Source organism: Triticum aestivum, chromosome 5A (assembly GCF_018294505.1).
Source record: "Triticum aestivum cultivar Chinese Spring chromosome 5A, IWGSC CS RefSeq v2.1, whole genome shotgun sequence".
Classification (NCBI taxonomy): domain Eukaryota; kingdom Viridiplantae; phylum Streptophyta; class Magnoliopsida; order Poales; family Poaceae; genus Triticum; species Triticum aestivum.
In genome coordinates this window covers 418,048,157-418,070,695 of record NC_057806.1, presented here as the reverse complement: position 1 = coordinate 418,070,695, position 22,539 = coordinate 418,048,157, and the positions used below count along the sequence as shown (strand labels likewise).

General features: G+C 41.1%; 1 protein-coding gene across 1 annotated transcript; it reads right to left on the bottom strand.

Annotated features, from left to right (window-relative positions):
- Nucleotides 1-239: 239 nt before the first annotated feature.
- On the bottom strand, nt 240-13,646 carry LOC123103714 (transcription initiation factor TFIID subunit 2). Its single transcript, XM_044525388.1, has 25 exons — nt 13,171-13,646; nt 10,656-11,244; nt 10,411-10,562; nt 10,250-10,316; nt 9,625-9,824; nt 9,332-9,485; nt 8,797-8,881; nt 8,612-8,703; nt 7,808-7,933; nt 7,684-7,737; nt 7,270-7,326; nt 6,729-6,826; nt 6,300-6,635; nt 6,137-6,224; nt 5,279-5,404; nt 5,156-5,212; nt 4,604-4,683; nt 4,442-4,484; nt 3,807-3,893; nt 3,615-3,704; nt 2,667-2,725; nt 2,486-2,576; nt 2,222-2,387; nt 1,970-2,153; nt 240-1,521 (listed from the first exon to the last, which is right to left on the bottom strand). The coding sequence occupies exons 1-25, from the start codon at nt 13,278-13,280 to the stop codon at nt 489-491; spliced, it is 4,224 nt and encodes a 1,407-aa protein (XP_044381323.1). The 5' UTR covers nt 13,281-13,646; the 3' UTR covers nt 240-488.
- Between the last annotated feature and the right edge of the window lie 8,893 nt (nt 13,647-22,539).

The following is a 22,539-nucleotide window of genomic DNA, read 5'->3' as shown; positions in this document are numbered from 1 at the left end:
GTGTGGTTTGCTCGCCGTTTGGTTACTGGGAGCTTTATCGGCATTCAGTTTGCTATTTCGAGAAGGATTTGCTTGCCCGGACCTTGCCGGGGGCAATAAAAATGGAAAGCAACATTATTAAATAAAAAATGACAAACCATTGCAATGCAGGCAAAATTTATCAGCATACAAGTGAAAAGCCTTGTCAACAGAACAGAACAGAACTGCACTGCACCATCCAGGACCGTAAGACCGGGAGATATCACAGAATGGGGCGCTCTCCGTCGCCCTAAGTTGCCCACCCCTACAGCTTCATCTGAATTACTCCCCAGAAATTACTGGGGCAGTTGTTGTTTTACAAGATACATTAGCCATTCACAAAAAAAAAAATATGGCCGCTCATCGTACAATCTACCGCTCGCCTGTTTCTTTTCTACTGCACAGCAATTCAATCCTCACAAATAGTGGAGTGAGGACCATCTAGGTAGGATAACTTACAACTCCGCTTATTAGCCTATCTTCTTCAAGGGCTTGAATTTTATCTTTATTTTCTTGGTCGGCGGCGGCGTCAGCGTCCGTGCCGTGTCTACTGCAGCATCCTTGTTCGAAACCTGGGGCTCGGCACTTTGCTCTGGAGCCGGTGGCGTTGCTGCCACAGTTCCTTGCGAGTCGGAGGGTTTCACTACTATATCTTGCTGAGAAGAAGCTCTGTCACCTTCCTTCTGCTTTCGAGCCAACTCTTTCTCCATCTTTTTCTTCTCTTTCTTGAGGCGCTTCTTTGCCAGGTACTCAGGGTCATCTTTCTTGTCTCGTTTTTCATCTCGGTTGCGCTTCTTATCTTTCTTGTCCTTTCTCTTCTTCTCTTTAGAGTGCAGCCCATTGACGGAGTCTGGAGCTTGGGTTCCAACGTAGCTGGTGGATACTCTTTCAAGCTGACTGCCAGGCTTATCCACATCTTCCCGCACATTGACGACAGGAGAGAACTCATCCTTGGGAACCACATCTAGCCTTGAATCAGCAGCATCTATCCTTGAATCGGCTGTACACTGCAGTTCCTTGGAGATTTCATACGTGTCCATTACTTTGGCGTTGCTCACGCTTGCGGACATCCTTGATTCACGGTCATGACATGAGTTCTGCTCCTCAATATTATGATTACTTGTGGTCGGTGGCTCATTTGGCGCTCCAACCATAGGGGCATCCACAGACATAGAACTACAAGGACCCGCTTCGTTTTCATTTCTTCCACCATGTGAATGATCTTGGTGATCAGCACCATCTGCTTTACTGGATGATGCACTACGCCTAACCCTAATTTTGACAACATTCCTTCTCTCACTGCAGTTAGATATGTTATCGGCATCTTTGGAAGGTCCAGTGGCAGGTAAGACCTCACGGACACTAGGAGTGCTAGTGGAAGGTTCTTGAGGCCTTGATAGTTGAGGAACCGAGGAATCGGCTTTAGTATGCTGATCAAATGATATCTCCTGGACCAGTGGAGAGGGGGCGACAAACTTTGGAACTCCATACAGTGTTGGAGACCTGAAATAGGAGATATATCAGTACAAGGGTACAATATACAGCAAAACATATTTTATGTTGGAAGGAATGCTCAATGACTTGCAGATTTGTCCTTAATACACTAATGAAACATTGCCTCGTCTTTTTTTAAATGACCATATATATTGACCAAAATTCCAGCTGGCTGTACCACGAAATAAAAATGGAAAAGTAGGTAACAATTAGCATTGATCATGCATTATCTTTTCTTAGCAGAATCATGCATTACTTAGCATAATAATAACTAAGGATACTAACTGGCACAACTCAAGAACACGCCAAATAGCTTTGCAGTTTAACAAATCATGTTGAGTACACTTCATTAATTTGTATCCCATTTCAGGAAAGCCAACATATATGCAAAGGTTGCATCTAGCAATATAACAATTAAACATGAGAGAATGTGTCAACCTAAGTAACAATTACTAACCTTCCAGCAGCAATTTGCAAAATGCAGAACACATTATGGCGAAGAAGGACATTGTTGTATGCTTTTTTGCTACTGAGCAGGTGAAGGAGACCAAAGAGTGTTGGCAATTTTATCTGATCAGTAACGTTAGATTCAATATTTGCTTGACATATGCGCAAGACATGAACAGCCAACTTTGTCGCACCTGCAATAACTCAATGTCAAGAAATCAAGTTAAACAAAAAGAAGCCTAAAGTACTCTACCAATCTAACCTCGCAAAGATCTTTCTTCATCTGTATATTTCAAGAATAAGAAGAGAGCTGCATCTAGCCCCTTATGGTGAAGCTCGAGATCAAGAAGAACCCTGCTGGCTTCTATTCGGACTTTCCATGGTTTATCCATGCTACGGAAAGGGGCAATTAATTCACAAATACGATCCTGCAGTAACAAAATTTTGCACCATATGATTGGGTTATGCAGGAAGAGCACCGACAATAAGACAAGACAGTGAGGACTATTATTGGGATCGTTCTTACAAGGCAAATGGAAGATGATACCCTCTCCGCTATACGTGCAAGAGCTCGAATGCAGCTGACAGTCAAAACCCCATTGTAACCAGGCATAAAGCTGCATGAAATTTTCAGGCCAGTTAGTAGGAATCACCTTGATAGGAGGACAAGTAAATGAAAAAAATACTACTAGGCCAATTCCACGAACTTGTCAAATTGCAGGAGTCGGTCAATACGCTTCAGAAGAGAGGATAGGAGACCTATGCCCTGAAAAGGAAATCAAATGCCATTCACCAACATCAGTGGCCTCTCCTAAGGTTTTCTCTAAAGAACACTTGACAATATCTCAAAAGAACGCCCAAGAATATAAACCAAAGGGATATTAGCCCTATTTAAGTTAGGAGCAAATGGATCAACCTACTGACCGATCTTGCCTAATTGGTGGCTCACTTTTTACTCATGGCTCAGGCATTAGGGGCAAAGCAAAAGGATTTAGGATGGACCAATGTATCAGCCCAACCCAGTCCACTTGCATCCTTAATTTCAATGTTGGCAGAATAGTACGTGTACAAGTTGAAACAACAGATGCACATTGGGCCAGGTTTAAAATGAAGAGCAAACCTCCAACATAAATTTACACTAAAATTGGATTAGCAAATAAGATGGAAAAAATTAACTGAACTAATAGAATTGTAGCAGGTACATCACCACGGCATGACCATAAATATGGTCTGACAGGCATGACCATAAATGTGGTCTGACAGGGAAAAGCATAGTTAGTTCAGCTATATAGAGTGCCCACACTTCCTTAACTGGTAATTTTTTATTTTTTATTTTGCTTATCTAGCAAGTATTCCTTAGGACTGGAATGTCACCGAAGAACTAGCCATGGACAGGGGTGCGTGGAAGCTAGCTATCCATGTGCCACAACCATGAGTTGGTTGCGAGATCTTATGGGTTTCAGCTCTAGCCTACCCCAACTTGTTTGGGACTAAAGGCTTTGTCATTGTTGTTGTTGTAGCAAGTACTCCTAACAAACTTGAGGACAGATCATAAGCCTGATCATGCAGCCACTGAATAGCTAACGATCCACAACAGGTATCTAAAAGACAAATACATGGCATACTGTACGTAGTCAATGTGCATTCATACAAACCTGCTGGCCAAATTCTACTTCGCCTATTGCTTGGACCATCGCAGCTAGCCAGTAAACATCAGAGTATACATTTCCGTTGTTATCATTATACTGAAAATGGGTCAGGACAAAGATAAGTGCAAATGATTAGAATTGTTGTTGCATCAACATGTAAGCATAGGGCTATATGTTATTCGTAGATAAAATGCAAACCTTTAGAAGCTGAAGAATAAATTCAATAGCTTGTCTCGGGCTGCTCTTATCTGATGATCTAACAAGAGCTACTGCATGAGGAATTGCCTAATCGAAGGAGCGCAAAGAAAAAGATCAGTGCAACAACAATGGCTTGAGTAAAGACGACCATGATCATTGATTTACTAACTTGATCAACAGCCATCAAGTTGAAATGATGTCAGCAACATTCATATGGATAAAGCAATGATATTAGAAATCCCCCCACCCTACTTTCTTTCTATTTCATATTTTAGTTGAAATTTCATGATCCAAAAGTCCTTGGAACACCGACTCAATTGAGTTTTTTCTGTAGTAAAATACAAGTCACAAAATTGACAGTTAAGCCTGCAGAATATCCTATGGGGGCATGGTTGCCTCCACAATCAAGAACATACAAATTTTCTTTTCTAATGACCCAAGAGGAAGTCTATCTTGCTATTCTGGTTATTCTCATGTATGACTGTAAGCCCAACTCTTCTAATATTATCAAAAAATATTGAAACTGCATTTAACAAACTACAGATGAATGTATGAGAAATCTTGGTAATGATGCTATACAATGGATTTTGTTGACACGGTTAATCACAAATACAATTCCTACCTCAGTGCATTACCTCAAGAACAAAGTATTCTGGAATATCATGGAAGTCGTTCGGCCTATCAGTAAAATAAAATAATGTTTATTACACGTTTAGAACACAAAGCAAACATAGCCATGGATACATGATAGTTTGTGACTAGAAACAACAGGTTTATTGATGAATGCAGATCCTGACCTGGGTAATCCAATATCTGTATCAAACCGGCGGCTTTTATAGAATTTAACCAGATGAAGCAGCCCAGCTAAATCTGTGTCCTAAATGAAGAGAGAAGACAATTCAGGTAAGCAGCAAAACAAACAGTGTAGAAAGTGTCGTTACACCAAAGCATGATCCCTTGAAAATTTTATAACTTATCAAAATCTTCCTATTTTTTGACTGCACAGTGTAAACAAATGAAAATGCCGGCGTAAGCTATTAAAAAAGGAATTTAAAGATCTAGCCACCTCGAAAGCATACTGCACACATGGCAAAAGTCAATATATAACTTACTACCGATTCAAGATTTATTTTCATCGTTTGATTTTCCACCCTATCTTATGCATCCGCATCCACCACCAGCTATACGAATGCTACATTTGACATTTCACAGAATGGATCTTTTGAAGTAAAACTCCTGAGAATAAAAAACACCTTTCCAACCCTTTCACTACAAATGCATTAACTAAATAAAATGCATCCTATAAATTCTAAATAGTTGCACGCAGAATGGAACTTAAAGAAGTGTACCTCTGATGCAGTTACAGCTAATGCATATGCCGCTTCAACTCTAACTCTCCAAAAGGCCTGTTGTGTTACAAATCAGTACGAAGTGACATTGGAATTAAGGTCTCAAGAAGCATGATGAAATACCTTTGTATCATTTAGGAAATTATTGAGGGCATTAATCACAGCAAAAGAGAGCTGGGGTAATTTCTCCAGAACAGCTATTGCCTGTGACTGGGAAATGACATCTTTGTCCTTCTCCAATTGATTGATCTGCCAAAATGTCTCAAAACTTGAGTGAAAAATAGAAGAAAAAATGTATGCATATATCCTAATGGCATCATGTTTGGTTAATTATTAATTTGCATTCTTCCTGAAGCTTAGACTACAGGCAAAAAGTCATTTCAATAAGCACCATATACATAAGTCTGACAAATATGAAGGTAATGTTGGAGCTAATTAACTTATTAAGATTCCCTGCTCCACAATGTAGAAGCAACTATACCAACACTCTTATAGACGCTTGTCCAATTGTCTTACTGACATTGAGGAAAATTACATTATTTAAAATGCATATGGATATTTTATGCATTTATTTGAAGACCAACAAGGAAGCAGAGACCATTTGTACATATGCAAAAAAAAATATTGAAAGATGCAGTAGATCAGAAAGATGCAGCATAAATCTGATCAAGCTCAGGCAATATTGTGGTGCCTAAGGCAGAAAGGAATCAGAACCTCAAGGCAAAAACTGAACTAGTCCAGATTCAATAAACACCTTCTGAACATACAAAGGATACTTGCCTTTGTGTAGCTTAATCTTCACAACCAAGTATTAGAAGTTTAACACAATTATCAAAATGACAAAGTAAAATAAAATGACGATAGATCTAGATAAATAGGGAAGACTCCAGTAGTTAAACAAGAAAAAATTACTAATTTCCTTTATACAAACTATGCAGCATTAAACTAAAGTCAACATTAAGTTTATCTGGTGATACGCACCCACATCTGAATAGGCTGGTGAAAATGGATTTCAGCAAGGTATTCCATTTCTGGGTCCACTCTGATCCATAGTAAAGGGGAATCCATGCTGCAGTACACAGATTTGAAATAAGTTTCAAGTAAACTGCAGGATAAAGAAAGAAGTGGATTAGATAAAATAGACCTTGTGCGGTTCTCTTGAGTTGAAGCATCTACGTTGTCATCAGAACCATCAGGCTTAGAGCCCTTTTTGGTTTTCTGAAACCGCTTTGCTGCTAGTTTGGAATGGCACTGTAATTCCACCACCTGCAACGCTTCACCAGCCATTGGCAGAATCGGATGATCATACACTCCATCAGTTTCATGAACACGTACACTCATCATTCCTGGCCATCCAGTTGCACCTTCTTGAATATCACCATTCACGTGACTATCAGAACCTGGATCAGCTTTTGCTGTACAACCCCGTGAAACAGCTAATTCGACCAGATTTCTCCTTTTGTTATAGGAGATTCCCAATCTTGCAAGCAGAAGGAATGCGTAAGCATGTGGAGATAACAAAAAGATTGATTTCTTGTTACTGGGTAAATCCGAACAAGGAATGCTCTTTTACCTCATAATTGGACATCCACAAGATTCAATCCACCGTGGAAAGAATTCTTTGAGGAATGGACGTTCAAGATTGCCAATCTTATTCGCGAGGTGCCTAAACTGAATAAATGAACATAATCTAATAAATTCAATTGTGTGCATACTACAAAGTTGAGGTTATGCTGCTAAATACATATGTATGTGTCTTTTTGTTGATGTGGCAATGGCCATGATGGATGAGTCTCATCAGATAGCTACTGCAACAGAGTGCAGAAATGAACAAAGAGGGCCCACCAGACTAACATAGAAGTGCAACATATTGTGAAACTACAGTAATCAGCATGCTACAGTGCTTAGTTTAACGTACGAGAAGTTATAGCCCACAATGGAGTGCAACTACAACATCAGCACAAACATTTGTAGAATATCATGCACCACTCCTAATATATTGAATGTACATATTCCAGGCTGAAAAAAGGCATATTAAGAAATGCCAGGAGAAGTTCCAAACTAAAGATCACGAGCATAAAGCCGATAAACAACTGGTTAGATGAGAGGTATACCTCTTTCGTACTTAGTGTCCTCGAGGCACGAGTTGAAGCAACTATCATCTGCAGAATCTGGAATAGGAAACGACAACCACATCATCATAAGTGACAATGCTCATAGCAGTCAATCAAGAGGATCTATAAGCATTAAGTACACAAAGACAACAGTAGTTAGATGATAAAAAGAATGTTCATTCAAAACAAACATTTCCTTTTCTTTTGCAGAAAGTATAAGTATTCAACAATTCAGCAAGTGTTGTTCATTAATAGTCATGTAATCAAATGACTATCAATCTGTATCCTAGAGATGCTGAATTATGCAAGTACTTTCAGAAGTTACATCGATTGATTAAGCAAACTGCTTCACTGATGTAGACAGCAAATTGTCAAAAATACAAACACCAGAATACCAAAGATGCACATAGCAACCTTTCGAAAAGAGTCTGGTCCCATCTGTTTCTCCAATGTTTGAAGAACAGCCACCTGTTTAAAATATGAATGTGAGAGAATGATGCATAAAGCTAGTGGTATAGTTTACAAAAACAAAACTTACTGCCTTCAATGAACGAATTTTCCCATATGAGCCAAGTGTTTGAGTTCCATACAGATCAGTTGAAGCATCAGGAGACCCCAAAGCAGTTGCACCGCTGACATCGAACTGGCATACGGTGCAATTGGCCTATTACAAGTACACAGAAGGATTTCAATAAATAACAAACAAGAATCTTGTGAATCAGATCAAGATGAGATTGCATGCTTATGGCTAACCAGTTTTCACCTACTTTATCGTTTCACTAACTTATTTTTTCTGTTTCCACGCTATTTTCCCACGGCAGATAATAAGATTAGTTCAGAACAGCACAGTTTAGCAACTGCAAACTCAGCCATAGTACAAACCTATCCCAAGGACAAGAGTCAAATTCCTATTGTTATCTACCAGACTGTTCTAACAGCAAGATCAACTAGAATAGCAATCATTCATTTGCAAATTAGCACTAGAAGGTAATGCACAACAGCAAGAACTGTATATAAATAGTTCTGACAACAATAAAAACAATATTGTGCCAGTGTACTAATTTCGGAACACTGTAGCATGACGAACTAAGATACACAAGCGTTTTAGCATCAATTAATTCCAGCTTTCCTTTAGAAAGAAATATTAACAGCAAATGAGACCATTCGAGCACGAACAACTTTCAGGTTACTGACTTGACTTTATATTTCAATATGATAAACTAGTTAATTAATCTAGAGAATCCTGGTTCAAACTTCAAATGGGTAGCATATGTATGATTAACAATTCCATGGTAAAAAAAAGAAGCTCAATAGAAGTACTTTTGTAAGTAAGACAACAAACCTTGAAACGCCTATAGCGTGCCTCATTATTCCCAAGGTAACGCTTGATAAAAAGGTCAGTAAGAAAACCAGCCAAACCATCCAGTAGCCAGTCTGCTCCAACAGAGTATTATATCGTCAATACTTCAGCAAACTTTACCTACGTAAGTAGTATCACATATGAATTAGCAGGTATAGATGAATTACCATCATTTGGCTCTTCCGCACTTGTGTATATGCCAAACCACTGCCTTGCAAGAGCATATGCTAGTTTGATTCTCGTGCCAATAATCTGAACTATTTTATATGTTAGATACATCAGTAGTAGCTATTATATCTCAACTAGGTAAGTTGAGAATCTGCTAACAAAACTTTAATTCAAATATCAAAGCAGAGGAAAACCTAAACAAGTGAACCTCAGGCTATTCTTAATAATGGATGTGTCAACTATCACCAACATGCATGTCTATTAAAGCATTATACACCAATCATACCCGAATCTGGCAGAACTATTGCGCATACAATTAAGCAGACATTCATAAACAAATCAGTGGAATTATTTGGTCAAATTAACAACCATACAATAACATCTAATGCAGATGACAGACTCATGACACAAAATACGAGGGGGGCCCTGTATACTGATCCGGAGGGAGTACTGCATACTGTGGTTCGTGAAATAGTCACACACAATATTGATGGATTTGATAGGGGAGAAAGCAGAGAGAACACAAGCATGCACCTGGTCTATAACTTTTTCATCATTTAGGATATCTGCACTGAAGATGCATGTGGAGGCTCCAAAGCTTGTTGGCGATACTACCATGTCAGATGGAAGAAAAATTTGCTTGTATAAACCAAAGGGAAATGATGCCGCGAGATAATCTTCATAACAGCTGCAAAACAACAATCATGAAAAACAAATGTCAAGAAAGTAAAGAAGTTCAGAAATGCCAAAGCACAAGCTTCTCAAGATATTAGTAAATACTAACTCCAAACAATAATGTTTTGACAAAATTGTGTTTTGTTTAGCACCTGTAAGCATCGTGAAAGAATGAGACGGTGTTATCGAGCTTTGACAAAGTCGGAGATAAACACATGTGGGATACACTTATTCCATTCTTGTCAGGAAGAACTTCAAATGGGCCTACAACCAACGATATCCACTGTGCACTAACTGGAGTGCTCAATTTGTATACATAAGTTTTCCTTGGAGGATCTTCCTTGCTTAAGACCTGCATAGTGCAACATCAGCGGAATGTATAAGCAAAAATGCAGTCAATCATAATGCCCCTAATCAACAAGCCAGGTTGTTCCAGAAATAATACGGCAAGAGATCACATAAGTTGTCAAAGAATATAGAGTAATAGGCATACTACAACACAAAGTGTTATGGAAGGTTCATTGTCAACACAAAAAAAGCATCAGTTTTCCATTAGCGGATACTACTCCCTCCGTTCCTAAATATAAGTCTTTCTAGATATTTCAACAAGTGACTACATACGGAGCAAAATGAGTGAATCTACGCTCTAAAATATGTCTACATGCGGATGTATGTTGTAGTCCATTTGAAATGTCTAAAAAGACTTATATTTTTAGGAACAGAGGGAGTACATCGAATCGATTCCTTGCCTCACTGTGATACAGATTGAAAGCATACCTGGTAAAGCAAGTCCCCATTGCTGACTGCGACTAGATCTGTGCTAACTGTAAACTCCAGGTCAAACCTGGGAATAGCATCATGGTATAAAGAGTATTGTTAACAACCAACATCAACTACAATAGCAAGATGAACAGGCAGAGTTAAGTAAAGTCACTTACGGACAACGTTGTGTGGCACTATCAATGCAAGGGAACCAACAGTGTGCACGCCTTATTTGACTATTACTATGTAAGACATTGTTGACAAAATGAACACCAGTTTCGGCCTTCTCCAAAATATAATCTACACGAACCAGTTTTGTGTTCTTCACCTACAACAATTTACAATAACACATCATAACTACATGTTCACTCTAGAATTGTAAACAAATGATATTAACATGCATTAACAAAACCGTTTATACCTTTTCGCTCTCGATTTGCATTTCCTTTTCTTTCTCATTTTCATTTGTGACTTCCTTTTCCTTTTCCTCGTCCTTTTCCTTGTCTTTATCCTTCTCCTCTTCAGTTTCCTTCTCCTTCTCTGTCTCCACCTCCATCTCAGTTTTCTCTTCCTTCTCATTATCTTTTTCATCTTCTTTTTTGTTCTCCTTTTCCTCTTCCTTACCATTTTCCTCCACAGAACCATTGCAGATTTTAACTGCTTTGTCATCAGAAAATTGAACATGTTTTCCACCAATTCCTTCATGCTTTTCACCATTTTCATCACCCAGTAGCTCAGTGGTTGACTTGACCGATCTCTCAGATGAAATGATGAGATTAGGTACAGCTTCACTGGTTAGAGAAGAGACGTAAGCTGAGCATGCAGCATCAGCAGCAGTCTTCAAACATGATACTGACAACCAACTTGACTGATCATCAACATTTTTCCAATGAGGAGAATACTCAAACTCAGCAGCCTCACCATCCACCAATATGTTCCTAATCGTCATACTGTCAGCATGTAGAGCGAAACTATCGTTCTCAGCTAGAAGAACTTTCATCTCGGTGTACCTTAATGAATGGACCAAATATAAAGTTTAGGAAGCTCCCATGGGATCACAACGAAGGTTTTGCACTATGGATACTCGATTGAAGATCAACTAATAATGAGGAAATTAGCACAGTACCATCGGAAAATAGGGATAAATTGGAAAACTACCATCCAGTGCAAGGATGGCATGCAGGGCCACGTGTTAGTGTGACTTGATATTATTTTTCAACTTCTTTAGACAGTACTAAGCAATACTGCCCAATTTCATTAGATTTTCAAGAAAACGCCAACCACTATTATTTGGGCACCTTCAGGTCCTTCACCCAATTACCCATTGGACATACTCATAATGAGAAGTCAAAATGACTATGTCCGCAAATACAATCTGGGATTTAATAATCAATAATCTAAATGAGAAGTCAAAATGACTATGTCCGCAAGTACAATCTGGGATTCAATAATCTCTAAGAAACAATTCATATGCAGAGATCTGGAAGCTCAGGGGGAGTTTGGTTCCCAAGCAACATCCCTGCTAGCCTGATTTGGCGCCGTGGCAGGCGCTGGTAGAGAAGGGAAAGAGGGAATCCGGAAGGAGAGAAGGAAATTAGGGATTCCAGAATTATTGAATTATTTCCTGAAATCCTAGTACACACTACTGCTCAGATGATCAATTTTAACACAGGAAAGTATGTGAACATCTTCCTTATGTTGAGAAGACAACTACATAGATTTGTGTAAGTTTTGGCTGACACTTGCATAAATCCAGATTCATATTTCATTTCAATTTCTATAATTACAAGGTTGTTTGAGTAATTCCTCATAGCATTGAGACAGTCCAATCCCTCCATTTAGATTTTTCCAAATCAGGACTAGTTTCTGATGCACAACTAAAATCGCATCTGGAAACATATACTGAATCAATCATCACAAGTCTCCAGAACCAAGTGTACCAATTAGATATTCCTGTTTTCAAAGAAAAGCAGACTCGCATTTGCATACTAAGGAACTACAATGGTAGCCCATTTTTACCAAAACTTGTTGCCTCGGAACAGGTTGTACCATAAAAAGTTGCGTACTACGGCACATGCCTCCACTCAAACTGATCCTAGCAGTGATAATTTAGCTGTTAAGCACATAAAGTAGCTTGCAATTTTGTCTCTAAAGATACAATTTAATAATTTATTAAATGATAAATCAGCTCTGTATGAAGTTCTTGAATCCATTGAATTTTTGTATGAATACCGTGGGAATGGAAATGCTTCCTTCCAAATTACTGCACTCTCAGCATGCCACAATTTTTATTTTGTTTTTTTAACTTCTCTTACATGAACCCAGCAAGCTATGAAGGAGATGGATTGCTAATCAGGACAAGACTACTGTATATGTTTTATCAGGCTATATCAGCTAACTCTAACCTCATTTTTAACAGTTCAACTCGAAAATGCTACTGGGCATTTGCCATTTTGCCTACCGCAGGGAGCAACGCATTTCCTCATGGTGAAAGGCACACTACTATATTGCATAATTAACACATGAACTGGATAATAGCAACAATAGATGCACGGATTGATAAACAGAGCAAACTAAAAACAACCAATCCTGACCAAATACAGAGCACGCGGTTAAGCACTACCATTACAATACAAATGTAAGTGTGGTCTCTACTCAATTAGCTACGATTCATAGATAAATCAAACAAGACAAGAGTCGGTGCCTTGGAACTAACTGCCCCACGGCATTGCACAATTCAAACTCCAAAGCACGAACAAAAACGCTCGCAGCACCAACATCATACCACTCAATCACCAACCCCAAACCCTAGCCCTCGCGGCAGGAAGCATATTACACTAAGCATCCCCAAAAGGCAGCTAAAGCCGCGCGCATTAGGGCACGGGACATGAGTGGGTCGAAGCTATTCGGGCAGAATAAGCGGCGGCGAGGCTCACCCGTAAATCAGCTGGTTCTCCATGTCGATGGAGAGGCACAGCTTCTGGTGGAGCACGGTGGGGCCTCCGCCCGCGCCCCCTTCCGGCTTCTGCTTCCGCGCCTTGGCCATCGCGGGCGCTCCTCGAATGCTCCCCTCCGCGCTGCTCCGCCTGCTCCCCTTCTAGGGTTTGGAAGCTGCTAAAGGGGGGGTTCGTCGGTCGGAGTACGGTGGTGTCGGGCGGCTTAGTGAGGTGGTGGTGGCGGAGGCGTGGAGGGGCGCCACGTCATCGGGCACTCCGAGGGACGCGAAGCCGGGGGAGGAGGCGAGTGAATTTTATAGGCCAGATGAGCGAGCGCTCGCCGGCGATGGAGCCCGTCGCGGCTCAGATCTTTCGCCGCCCGGCGGCTGGGCTGCGTGGATCCGGTGTATGGGTTGCGGCGTGGGACCGGAAGCCTCGACGGGCGTGGCGACTGACATCGTAAGGTTATGTCCCGGAAGTCTATAGACCCGGTCTATGCTGGTTGTGCAGCTGGCAGCTACCCTTTTCTTTCATTCTGTTCTCTGGGGTGGTAATCGGCACATCCGTGGCTTTTACGCCGAGCGAATACTTGAGGATGGGCTGTTTGTGTGGCCCTAGGATTTAAAGTCCGTCCCCCTCAAAAACATCCAAATGGACTTATGGGCCAGTCTAGAGTTTTCCAGCCTTGGGCTTTTCTACCCCATGGATTAGTTCGAAAGTCCAACTCTGATCTCGAGCCCCTCAAAAAAAAAAACTCTGATCTCAAGTTTCTCAAAAGAAAAGAAAAAACTATCTCGAGTTCATATGCTCCACTAATGAACAGTGGATTCAAATAAAATAACAAACAAAATATTAAAAAATGAAATTTTACATATCAAAGATGAAAGACTCTTCTAGGTGCCTTCAAAATTTCGCATTGTGATGACATCTGAGGAGTTTGATACAGAAAAAAAAATGGAGATCGAATTTGAATGTCATCTCAGCTTGAAAATTTACAAGCACATATAAGCGCTCTTATCTTTGATGTGCAGAAATTTCAGAAATTTAAATTTACTTGGCATTTTTTTACCAATTTACTGTTCACTCGGATGAAAATAAAACCGCTCTCACAGCGCTACAACATTTGGATGTAGGTATACACTCAAATAATTCAGAAAAGACGAAAGAAGACAAAAAATATATACACATAGTAGATGTTATCATACAGATATGTGCAGATACAATCACCAATCACCCTTATAGCCGCATATACGGATATTCTACACCTATGGACCCATACGAAAGACTCAGCCAACATATTTTAAGATTGATGAAGACATTATAGGCACCTTACTATCGATACGAACATCGCATATACTGGAATAATATGTCGCTCTATGAGACACACAAGCTCCAAACTAAAATTTAATCTCTGGGCGGATGAGGATACAATCATCCTATTTTTTTGCTAGAAATCACTTTGTATTACTCACGTAGCATCGCTACTATAACATGACAAGTTCATACCCTGACCCTAGCCACACCATAGTGCAATGAGAAGTTCTACATATGAAGCTAAGAGGTGGCTAGCATTATTTTGACTATGTTTAATGTGAGTAATACAAGAATTTCTTTGTTGAGCAACTGGATCTCACAAACGGTTAAGCTATATTGTGATATGTCCATCTCTTCTTTCTTGATAGGATTTATTGCGTCCAACATTCTGACTCAATAATAATTTGCTTATGGCTCCATTGCAGCGCAAGTAAGACTTCCTCTTTAACGGCCAATAATTTGGACTCTAATGCATCATGACTGTGATGAAGTTAGCGGCAAGCACCGATCACAGTTTCCTCCAAGTGGTCACGAAGGATCATGCCACTATCGGTTATTCCATCCGATACAAATGACACGTCAGCATTCAACTTCACCCACTGCTCCTTCGATATCTCCCATCTGACATGATGTCCAAGGAGAAGGAGTTTACTTCTGGCCTTGGCAATCTAGAACAACATACTTACCATTGAGCAGATCTTTCCCTGGATGTTGAGAAATTTGAAGAATGGATCGGACATAACCACATAGGAATCAAATGGAGACATCAACTGGTAGGCCTGGCTTATTACGGACGACTCATTGCGTACATACCAAATTCACCACAACAACACCAGGAGGTTGAGACGTTGCACATATCGCTCAAAGCATGTGATATGCATTCGGAGCCCATATTCCGCAAATTCCTCATAGCTAGGAGCGACCATACCTCGGACATAGCTAACCACAATTTCCTAGCATTAGGACAACATCAAAGCACATGAAAGGTGCCCTCATTTTCTAGACCATATACATGACGTAGAGTAGTATTTTCCAAGTTACAAGAATGCTTTAGAGTCCATGTTGGCAAACAATTGGTTGCGACGCGCCAAGCAAAAATTAGCACCTTTGGTGTGTTGGGGAACGTAGCATAAATTCAAAATTTTCCTACGTGTCACCAAGATCTATCTATGGAGTCATCTAGCAATGAGGGAGGAGTGGATCTACATACCCTTGTAGATCGCGCGCGGAAGCGTTCAAGAGAACGGGGTTGATGAAGTCGTACTCGTCGTGATCCAAATCACCGATGATCCTAGCGCCGAACGGACGGCACCTCCGCGTTCAACACACGTACGGAGCAGCGACGTCTCCTCCTTCTTGATCCAGCAAGGGGGAGGAGAGGTTGATGGAGATCCAGCAGCACGACGGCGTGGTGGTGGAAGTAGCGGGATTCCAACAGGGCTTCGCCAAGCGCTGTGGGAGGAGGGAGATGTGTCATGGGAGGGAGAGGGAGGCGCCAGGGCTTAGGTATGGTTGCCCTCCCTTCCCCCCACTATATATAGGGCCAAGGGAGAGGGGGGCGCAGCCTTGGCCCTTCCTCCAAGGAAGGGTGCGGCCAGGGAGGAGTCCATCCTCCCCAAGGCACCTCGGAGGTGCCTTCCCCCTTTAGGACTCTTCCTTTCCTTATCTCTTGGCGCATGGGCCTCTCGGGGCTGGTGCCCTTGGCCCATACAGGCCAAGGCGCACACCCCTACAGCCCATGTGGCCCCCGGGGTAGGTGGCCCCACCCGGTGGACCCCCGGGACCCTTCCGATGGTCCCGGTACAATACCGGTGACCCCGAAACTTGTCCCGATGGCCGAAATAGCACTTCCTATATATAATTATTTACCTCCGGACCATTCTGGAACTCCTCGTGACGTCCGGGATCTCATCCGGGACTCCGAACAACTTTCGGGTTACCGCATACTAATATCTCTATAACCCTAGCGTCACCGAACCTTAAGTGTGTAGACCCTACGGGTTCGGGAGACATGCAGACATGACCGAGAAGACTCTCCGGTCAATAACCAACAGCGGAATCTGGATACCCATGTTGGCTCCCACATGTTCCACGATGATCTCATCGGATGAACCATGATGTCGAGGATTCAATCAATTCCGTATACAATTCCCTTTGTCTAGCGGTACGATACTTGCCCGAGATTCGATCGTTGGTATCCCGATACCTTGTTCAATCTCGTTACCGGCAAGTCTCTTTACTCGTTCCGTAACACATCATCCCGTGATCAACTCCTTGATCACATTGTGCACATTATGATGATCTCCTACCGAGTGGGCCCAGAGATACCTCTCCGTCACACGGAGTGACAAATCCCAGTCTCGATTCGTTCCAACCCAACAGACACTTTCGGAGATACCCGTAGTGCACCTTTATAGTCACCCAGTTACGTTGTGAAATTTGGCACACCCAAAGCACTCCTACGGTATCCGGGAGTTGCACAATCTCATGGTCTAAGGAAATGATACTTGACATTAGAAAAGCTTTAGCATACGAACTACATGATCTTGTGCTAGACTTAGGATTGGGTCTTGTCCATCACATCATTCTTCTAATGATGTGATCCCGTTATCAATGACATCCAATGTCCATGGTCAGGAAACCGTAACCATCTATTGATCAACGAGCTAGTCAACTAGAGGCTTACTAGGGACATGGTGTTATCTATGTATCCACACATGTATCTGAGTTTCCTATCAATACAATTCTAGCATGGATAATAAACGATTATCATGAACAAGGAAATATAATAATAACCAATTTATTATTTCCTCTAGGGAATATTTCCAACAGTCTCCCACTTGCACTAGAGTCAATAATCCAGTTCACATCGCTATGTGACTAACACTCAAGGTCACATCCCCATGTGACTAACACTCGATGAGTTCTGGGTTTGATCATGTTATGCTTGTGAGAGATGTTATAGTCAACGGGTCTTAATCTTTCAGATCCGTATGTACTTCGCAAATTTCTTATGTCATCTTGTAGATGCAACTACTATGCTACATTTGGAGCTATTCCAAATAACTGTTCTACTATACGAATCCAGTTTACTACTCAGAATAATCTGGATTAGTGTCAAAGTTTGCATCGGCGTAACCCTTTACGACGAACTCTTTTACCACCTCCATAATCGAGAAAATTCCTTAGTCACTAGTTACTAAGGATAACTTTGACCGCTGTCCTGTGATCCATTCTTAGATCACTCTTGTACCCCTTGACTGACTCATGGCAAGGCACACTTCAGGTGCGGTATACAACATAGCATACTGTAGAGCCTACGTCTAAAGCATAGGGGACGACCTTCGTCCTTTCTCTCTATTCTGCCGTGGTCGAGCTTTAAGTCTTAACTTCATACCTTACAACTCAGGCAAGAACTCCTTCTTTGACTGATCCATCTTGAACACCTTCAAGATCATGTCAAGGTATGTGCTCATTTGAAAGTACCATTAAGCGTTTTGATCTATCCTTATAGATCTTGATGCTCAATGTTCAAGTAGCTTAATCCAGGCTTTCCATTGAAAAACACTTTCCAAATAACCCTATATGCTTTCCAGAAATTCTACGTCATTTCTGATCAACAATATGTCAATATATATTTATCAGAAATTCTATAGTGCTCCCACTCACTTCTTTGGAAATACAAGTTTCTCATAAACTTTGTATACACCCAAAACTTTGATCATCTTATCAAAGCATACATTCCAACTCCGAGATGCTTACTCCAGTCCTTAGAAGGATGGCTGGAGCTTTGCATACTTATTAGCATCTTTCAGGATTAACAAAACCTTCCGGTTGTATCACATACAACCTTTCCTCAACAATCGTCGAGGAAACAATGGTTTTTGGCATCCTATCTGCAAGATTTCACAAATAATGCAGTAATTGCTAATATAATTCCAACAGACTCTTAGCATCACTACGAGTGAGAAAGTCTCATCGCAGTCAACTCCTTGAACTTGTCGGAAAACATCTTAACGACAAGTCGAGCTTTCTTAATGGTGATACTTACCATCATTGTCCGTCTTCCTTTTAAAATCCATATGTACCTAACAGCCTTACGACCATCAAGTAGTTCTTCCAAAGTCTACACTTTGTTTTCATACATGGATCCTATCTCGGATTTTATGGCCTCGAGCCATTTATCGGAATCCGGGCCCACCATCGCTTCTCCATAGCTCATAGGTTCATTGTTGCCTAGCAACATGACTTCCAAGACAGGATTACGTACCACTCTGAAGTAGTACACATCCTTGTCATCCCACGAGGTTTGGTAGTGACTTGATCTGAAGTTTCATGATCACTATCATAAGCTTCCACTTCAATTGGTGTAGGTGCCACAGGAACAACTCCCTGTGCCCTGCCACACACTAGTTGAAGAGACGGTTCAATAACCTCATCAAGTCTCCACCATCCTCCCACTCAATTCTTTCGAGAGAAACTTTTCCTCGAGAAAGGACCCGATTCTAGAAACAATCCCTTATTGCTTTCGAATCTGAGACAGGAGGTATACCCAACTGTTTTGGGTGTCCTATGAAGATGCATTTATCCGCTTTGGGTTCGAGCTTATCAGCCTGAAACTTTTTCACATAAGCGTCGCAGCCCCAAACTTTTAAGAAATGACAGCTTAGGTTTCTCTAAACCATAGTTCATACAGTGTCATCTTATTGGAATTACGTGGTGCCCTATTTAAAGTGAATGTGGTTGTCTCTAATGTCTAACCCATGAACTATCGTGGTAATTCGATAAGAGACATCATGGTATGCATCATATCCAATAGGGTGCAGTTATGATGTTCGGGCACACCATCACACTATGGTGTTCCAGGCTGTATTAGTTGTGAAACAATTTCCACAATGTCTTAATTCTGTGCCAAACTCGTAATTCAGATATTCATCTCTATGATCATATCATAGATATTTTATCCTCTTGTCATGACGATCTTTCAACTTCACCCTGAAATTACTTGAACCTTTCAATAATTCAGACTCGTGATTCATCAAGTAAATATACTCAACATCTACTCAAATCATCTGTGAAGTAAGAACATAACGATATCCACTACATGCCTCAGCACTCATTGGACTGCACACATCAAAATGTATTACTTCCAACAAGTTGCTTTCTAGTTCCATTTTACTGAAAACGAGGCTTTCAGTCATCTTGCCCATGTGGTATGATTTGCATGTCTCAAGTGATTCAAAATCAAGTGAGTCCAAACGGTCCATTTGCATGGAGTTTCTTCATGCATATACACCAATAGACATGGTTCGCATGTCTCAAACTTTTCAAAACGAGTGAGCCCAAAGATCCATCAACATGGAGCTTCTTCATGCGTTTTATACCGAAATGACTTACGTGGCAGTGCCACAAGTACGTGGTACTATCATTACTATCTTTTGGCATGAACATGTGTATCACTATGATCGAGATTCAATAAACCATTCATTTTAGGTGTAAGACCATTGAAGGTATTATTCAAATAAACAAAGTAACCATTATTCTCCTTAAATGAATAACCGTATTGCTATAGACATAATCCAATCATGTCTATGCTCAACGCAAACACCAATCTCGATGGTAGAGGGAGCGTACGATATTTGATCAACCTTGGAAATACTTCCAACACATATCGACATCTCACCTTTTAGCTAGTCTCCGTTTATTCCGTAGCTTTTATTTCGAGTTACTAACACTTAGCAACCGAACCGGTATCTAATACCCTGGTGCCACTAGGAGTACTAGTAAAGTACACATTAACATAATACATCCAATATACTTCTATCGACCTTGCCAGCCTTCTTATCTACCAAGTATCTAGGGTAATTCTGCTCCAGTGGCTGTTCCCTTTATTACAGAAGCACTTAGTCTCGGGTTTGGGTTCAACCTTGGGTTTCTTCACTAGAGCAGCAGTTGATTTGCCGTTTTCATGAAGTATCCCTTCTTGCCCTTGCCCTTCTTGAAACCAGTGGTTTCACCAACCATCAACAATTGATGCTCCTTCTTGATTTCTACTTTTGTGGTGTCAAACATCGCGAATATCTCAAGGATCATCATATATGTCCCTGATATATTATAGTTCATCACGAAGCTCTAGCAGCTTGGTGGTAATGTCTTCGGAGAACCATCACTATTTCATCTGGAAGATCAACTCCCACTCGATTCAAGCGATTGTTGTACTCAGACAATCTGAGCACAAGCTCAAGATTGAGCTTTTCGCCCTTAGTTTGCAGGCTAAGAAAATCGTCGGAGGTCTTATACCTCTTGATGTGGGCACGAGCCTGAAATCCCAATTTCAGTCCTTGGAACATCTCATATGTTCTGCGATGTTTCAAAAACGTCTTTGGTGCCTCAATTTTAAACCATTTAGCATTACACACTGAACTATCATGTAGTCATCAAAACGTGTATGTCAGATGTTCGCAACATCCACAGACGACGTTCGAGGTTCAGCACACTGAGCGGTGCATTAAGGACATAAGCCTTCTATGAAGCAATGAGGACAAACCTCAGTTTACGGACCTAGTCCGCATAATTACTACTATCAACTTTCAACTAAATTTTCTCTAGGAACATATCCAAATAGTAGAACTGAAGCGCGAGCTACGACATAATTTGCGAAGACCTTTTGACTATGTTCAGGATAATTAAGTTCATCTTGTGAACTCCCACTCAGATAGACATCCCTCTAGTCATCTAAGTGATTACATGATCCGAGTCAACTAGGCCGTGTCCGATCATCACGTGAGACGGACTAGTCATCATCGGTGAACATCTTCATGTTGATCGTATCTTCTATACGACTCATGCTCGACCTTTCGGTCTCTTGTGTTCCGAGGCCATGTCTGTACATGCTAGGCTCGTCAAGTCAACCTAAGTGTTTCGCGTGTGTAAATCTGTCTTACACCCGTTGTATGTGAACGTTAGAATCTAACACCCGATCATCACTTCGTGCTTCGAAACAACGAACTGTCGCAATGGTGCACAGTTAGGGGGGACACTTTCTTGAAATTATTATGAGGGATCATCTTATTTACTACCGTCGTTCTAAGTAAACAAGATGCATAAACATGATAAACATCACATGCAATCAAATAGTGACATGATATGGCCATCATCACTTTGCTCCTCTTGATCTCCATCTTCGGGGCTCCATGATCATCATCGTCACTGGCATGACACCATGATCTCCATCATCATGATCTCTATCATCGTGTCTTCATGAAGTTGTCTCGTCAACTATTACTTCTACTACTACAGCTAACGGTTAGCAATAAAGTAAAGTAATTACATGACGTTTATGTTGACACGCAGGTCATAAATAAATTAAGACAACTCCTGTGGCTCCTGCTGGTTGTCATACTCATCGACATGCAAGTCGTGAGTCCTATTACAAGAACATGATCATCTCATACATCACATATATCATTCATCACATCCTTTGGCCATATCACATCACATAGCATACCCTGCAAAAACAAGTTAGACGTCCTCTAATTGTTGTTTGCATGTTTTACGTGGCTGCTATGGGTTTCTAGCAAGAACGTTTCTTACCTACGCAAAACCACAACGTGATATGCCAATTGCTATTTACCCTTCATAAGGACCCTTTTCATCGAATCCGATCCGACTAAAGTGGGAGAGACAGACACCCGCCAGCCACCTTATGCAACTAGTGCATGTCAGTCGGTGGAACCAGTCTCACGTAAGAGTACGTGTAAGGTCGGTCCGGGCCGCTTCATCCCACAATGCCGCCGAATCAAGATAGGACTAGTAACGGCAAGTAAATTGACAAAATCAACGCCCACAACTACTTTGTGTTCTACTCGTGCATAGAAACTACGCATAGACCTAGCTCATGATGCCACTGTTGGGGAACGTAGCATAAATTCAAAATTTTCCTACGTGTCACCAAGATCTATCTATGGAGTCATCTAGCAACGAGGGAGGAGTGGATCTACATACCCTTGTAGATCACGCGCGGAAGCGTTCAAGAGAACGGGGTTGATGGAGTCC

Coding starts and splice junctions, on each gene's coding strand:
- LOC123103714 (XM_044525388.1), bottom strand. CDS start 13,280: ATGGCCAAGGCGCGGAAGCAGAAGCCGGAAGGGGGCGCGGGCGGAGGC. Junction 10,317..10,410: donor AGTGCCACACAACGTTGTCC/GTAAGTGACTTT, acceptor TGCTATTCCCAG/GTTTGACCTGGAGTTTACAG. Junction 3,894..4,441: donor CAGAATACTTTGTTCTTGAG/GTAATGCACTGA, acceptor TCCTTCGATTAG/GCAATTCCTCATGCAGTAGC.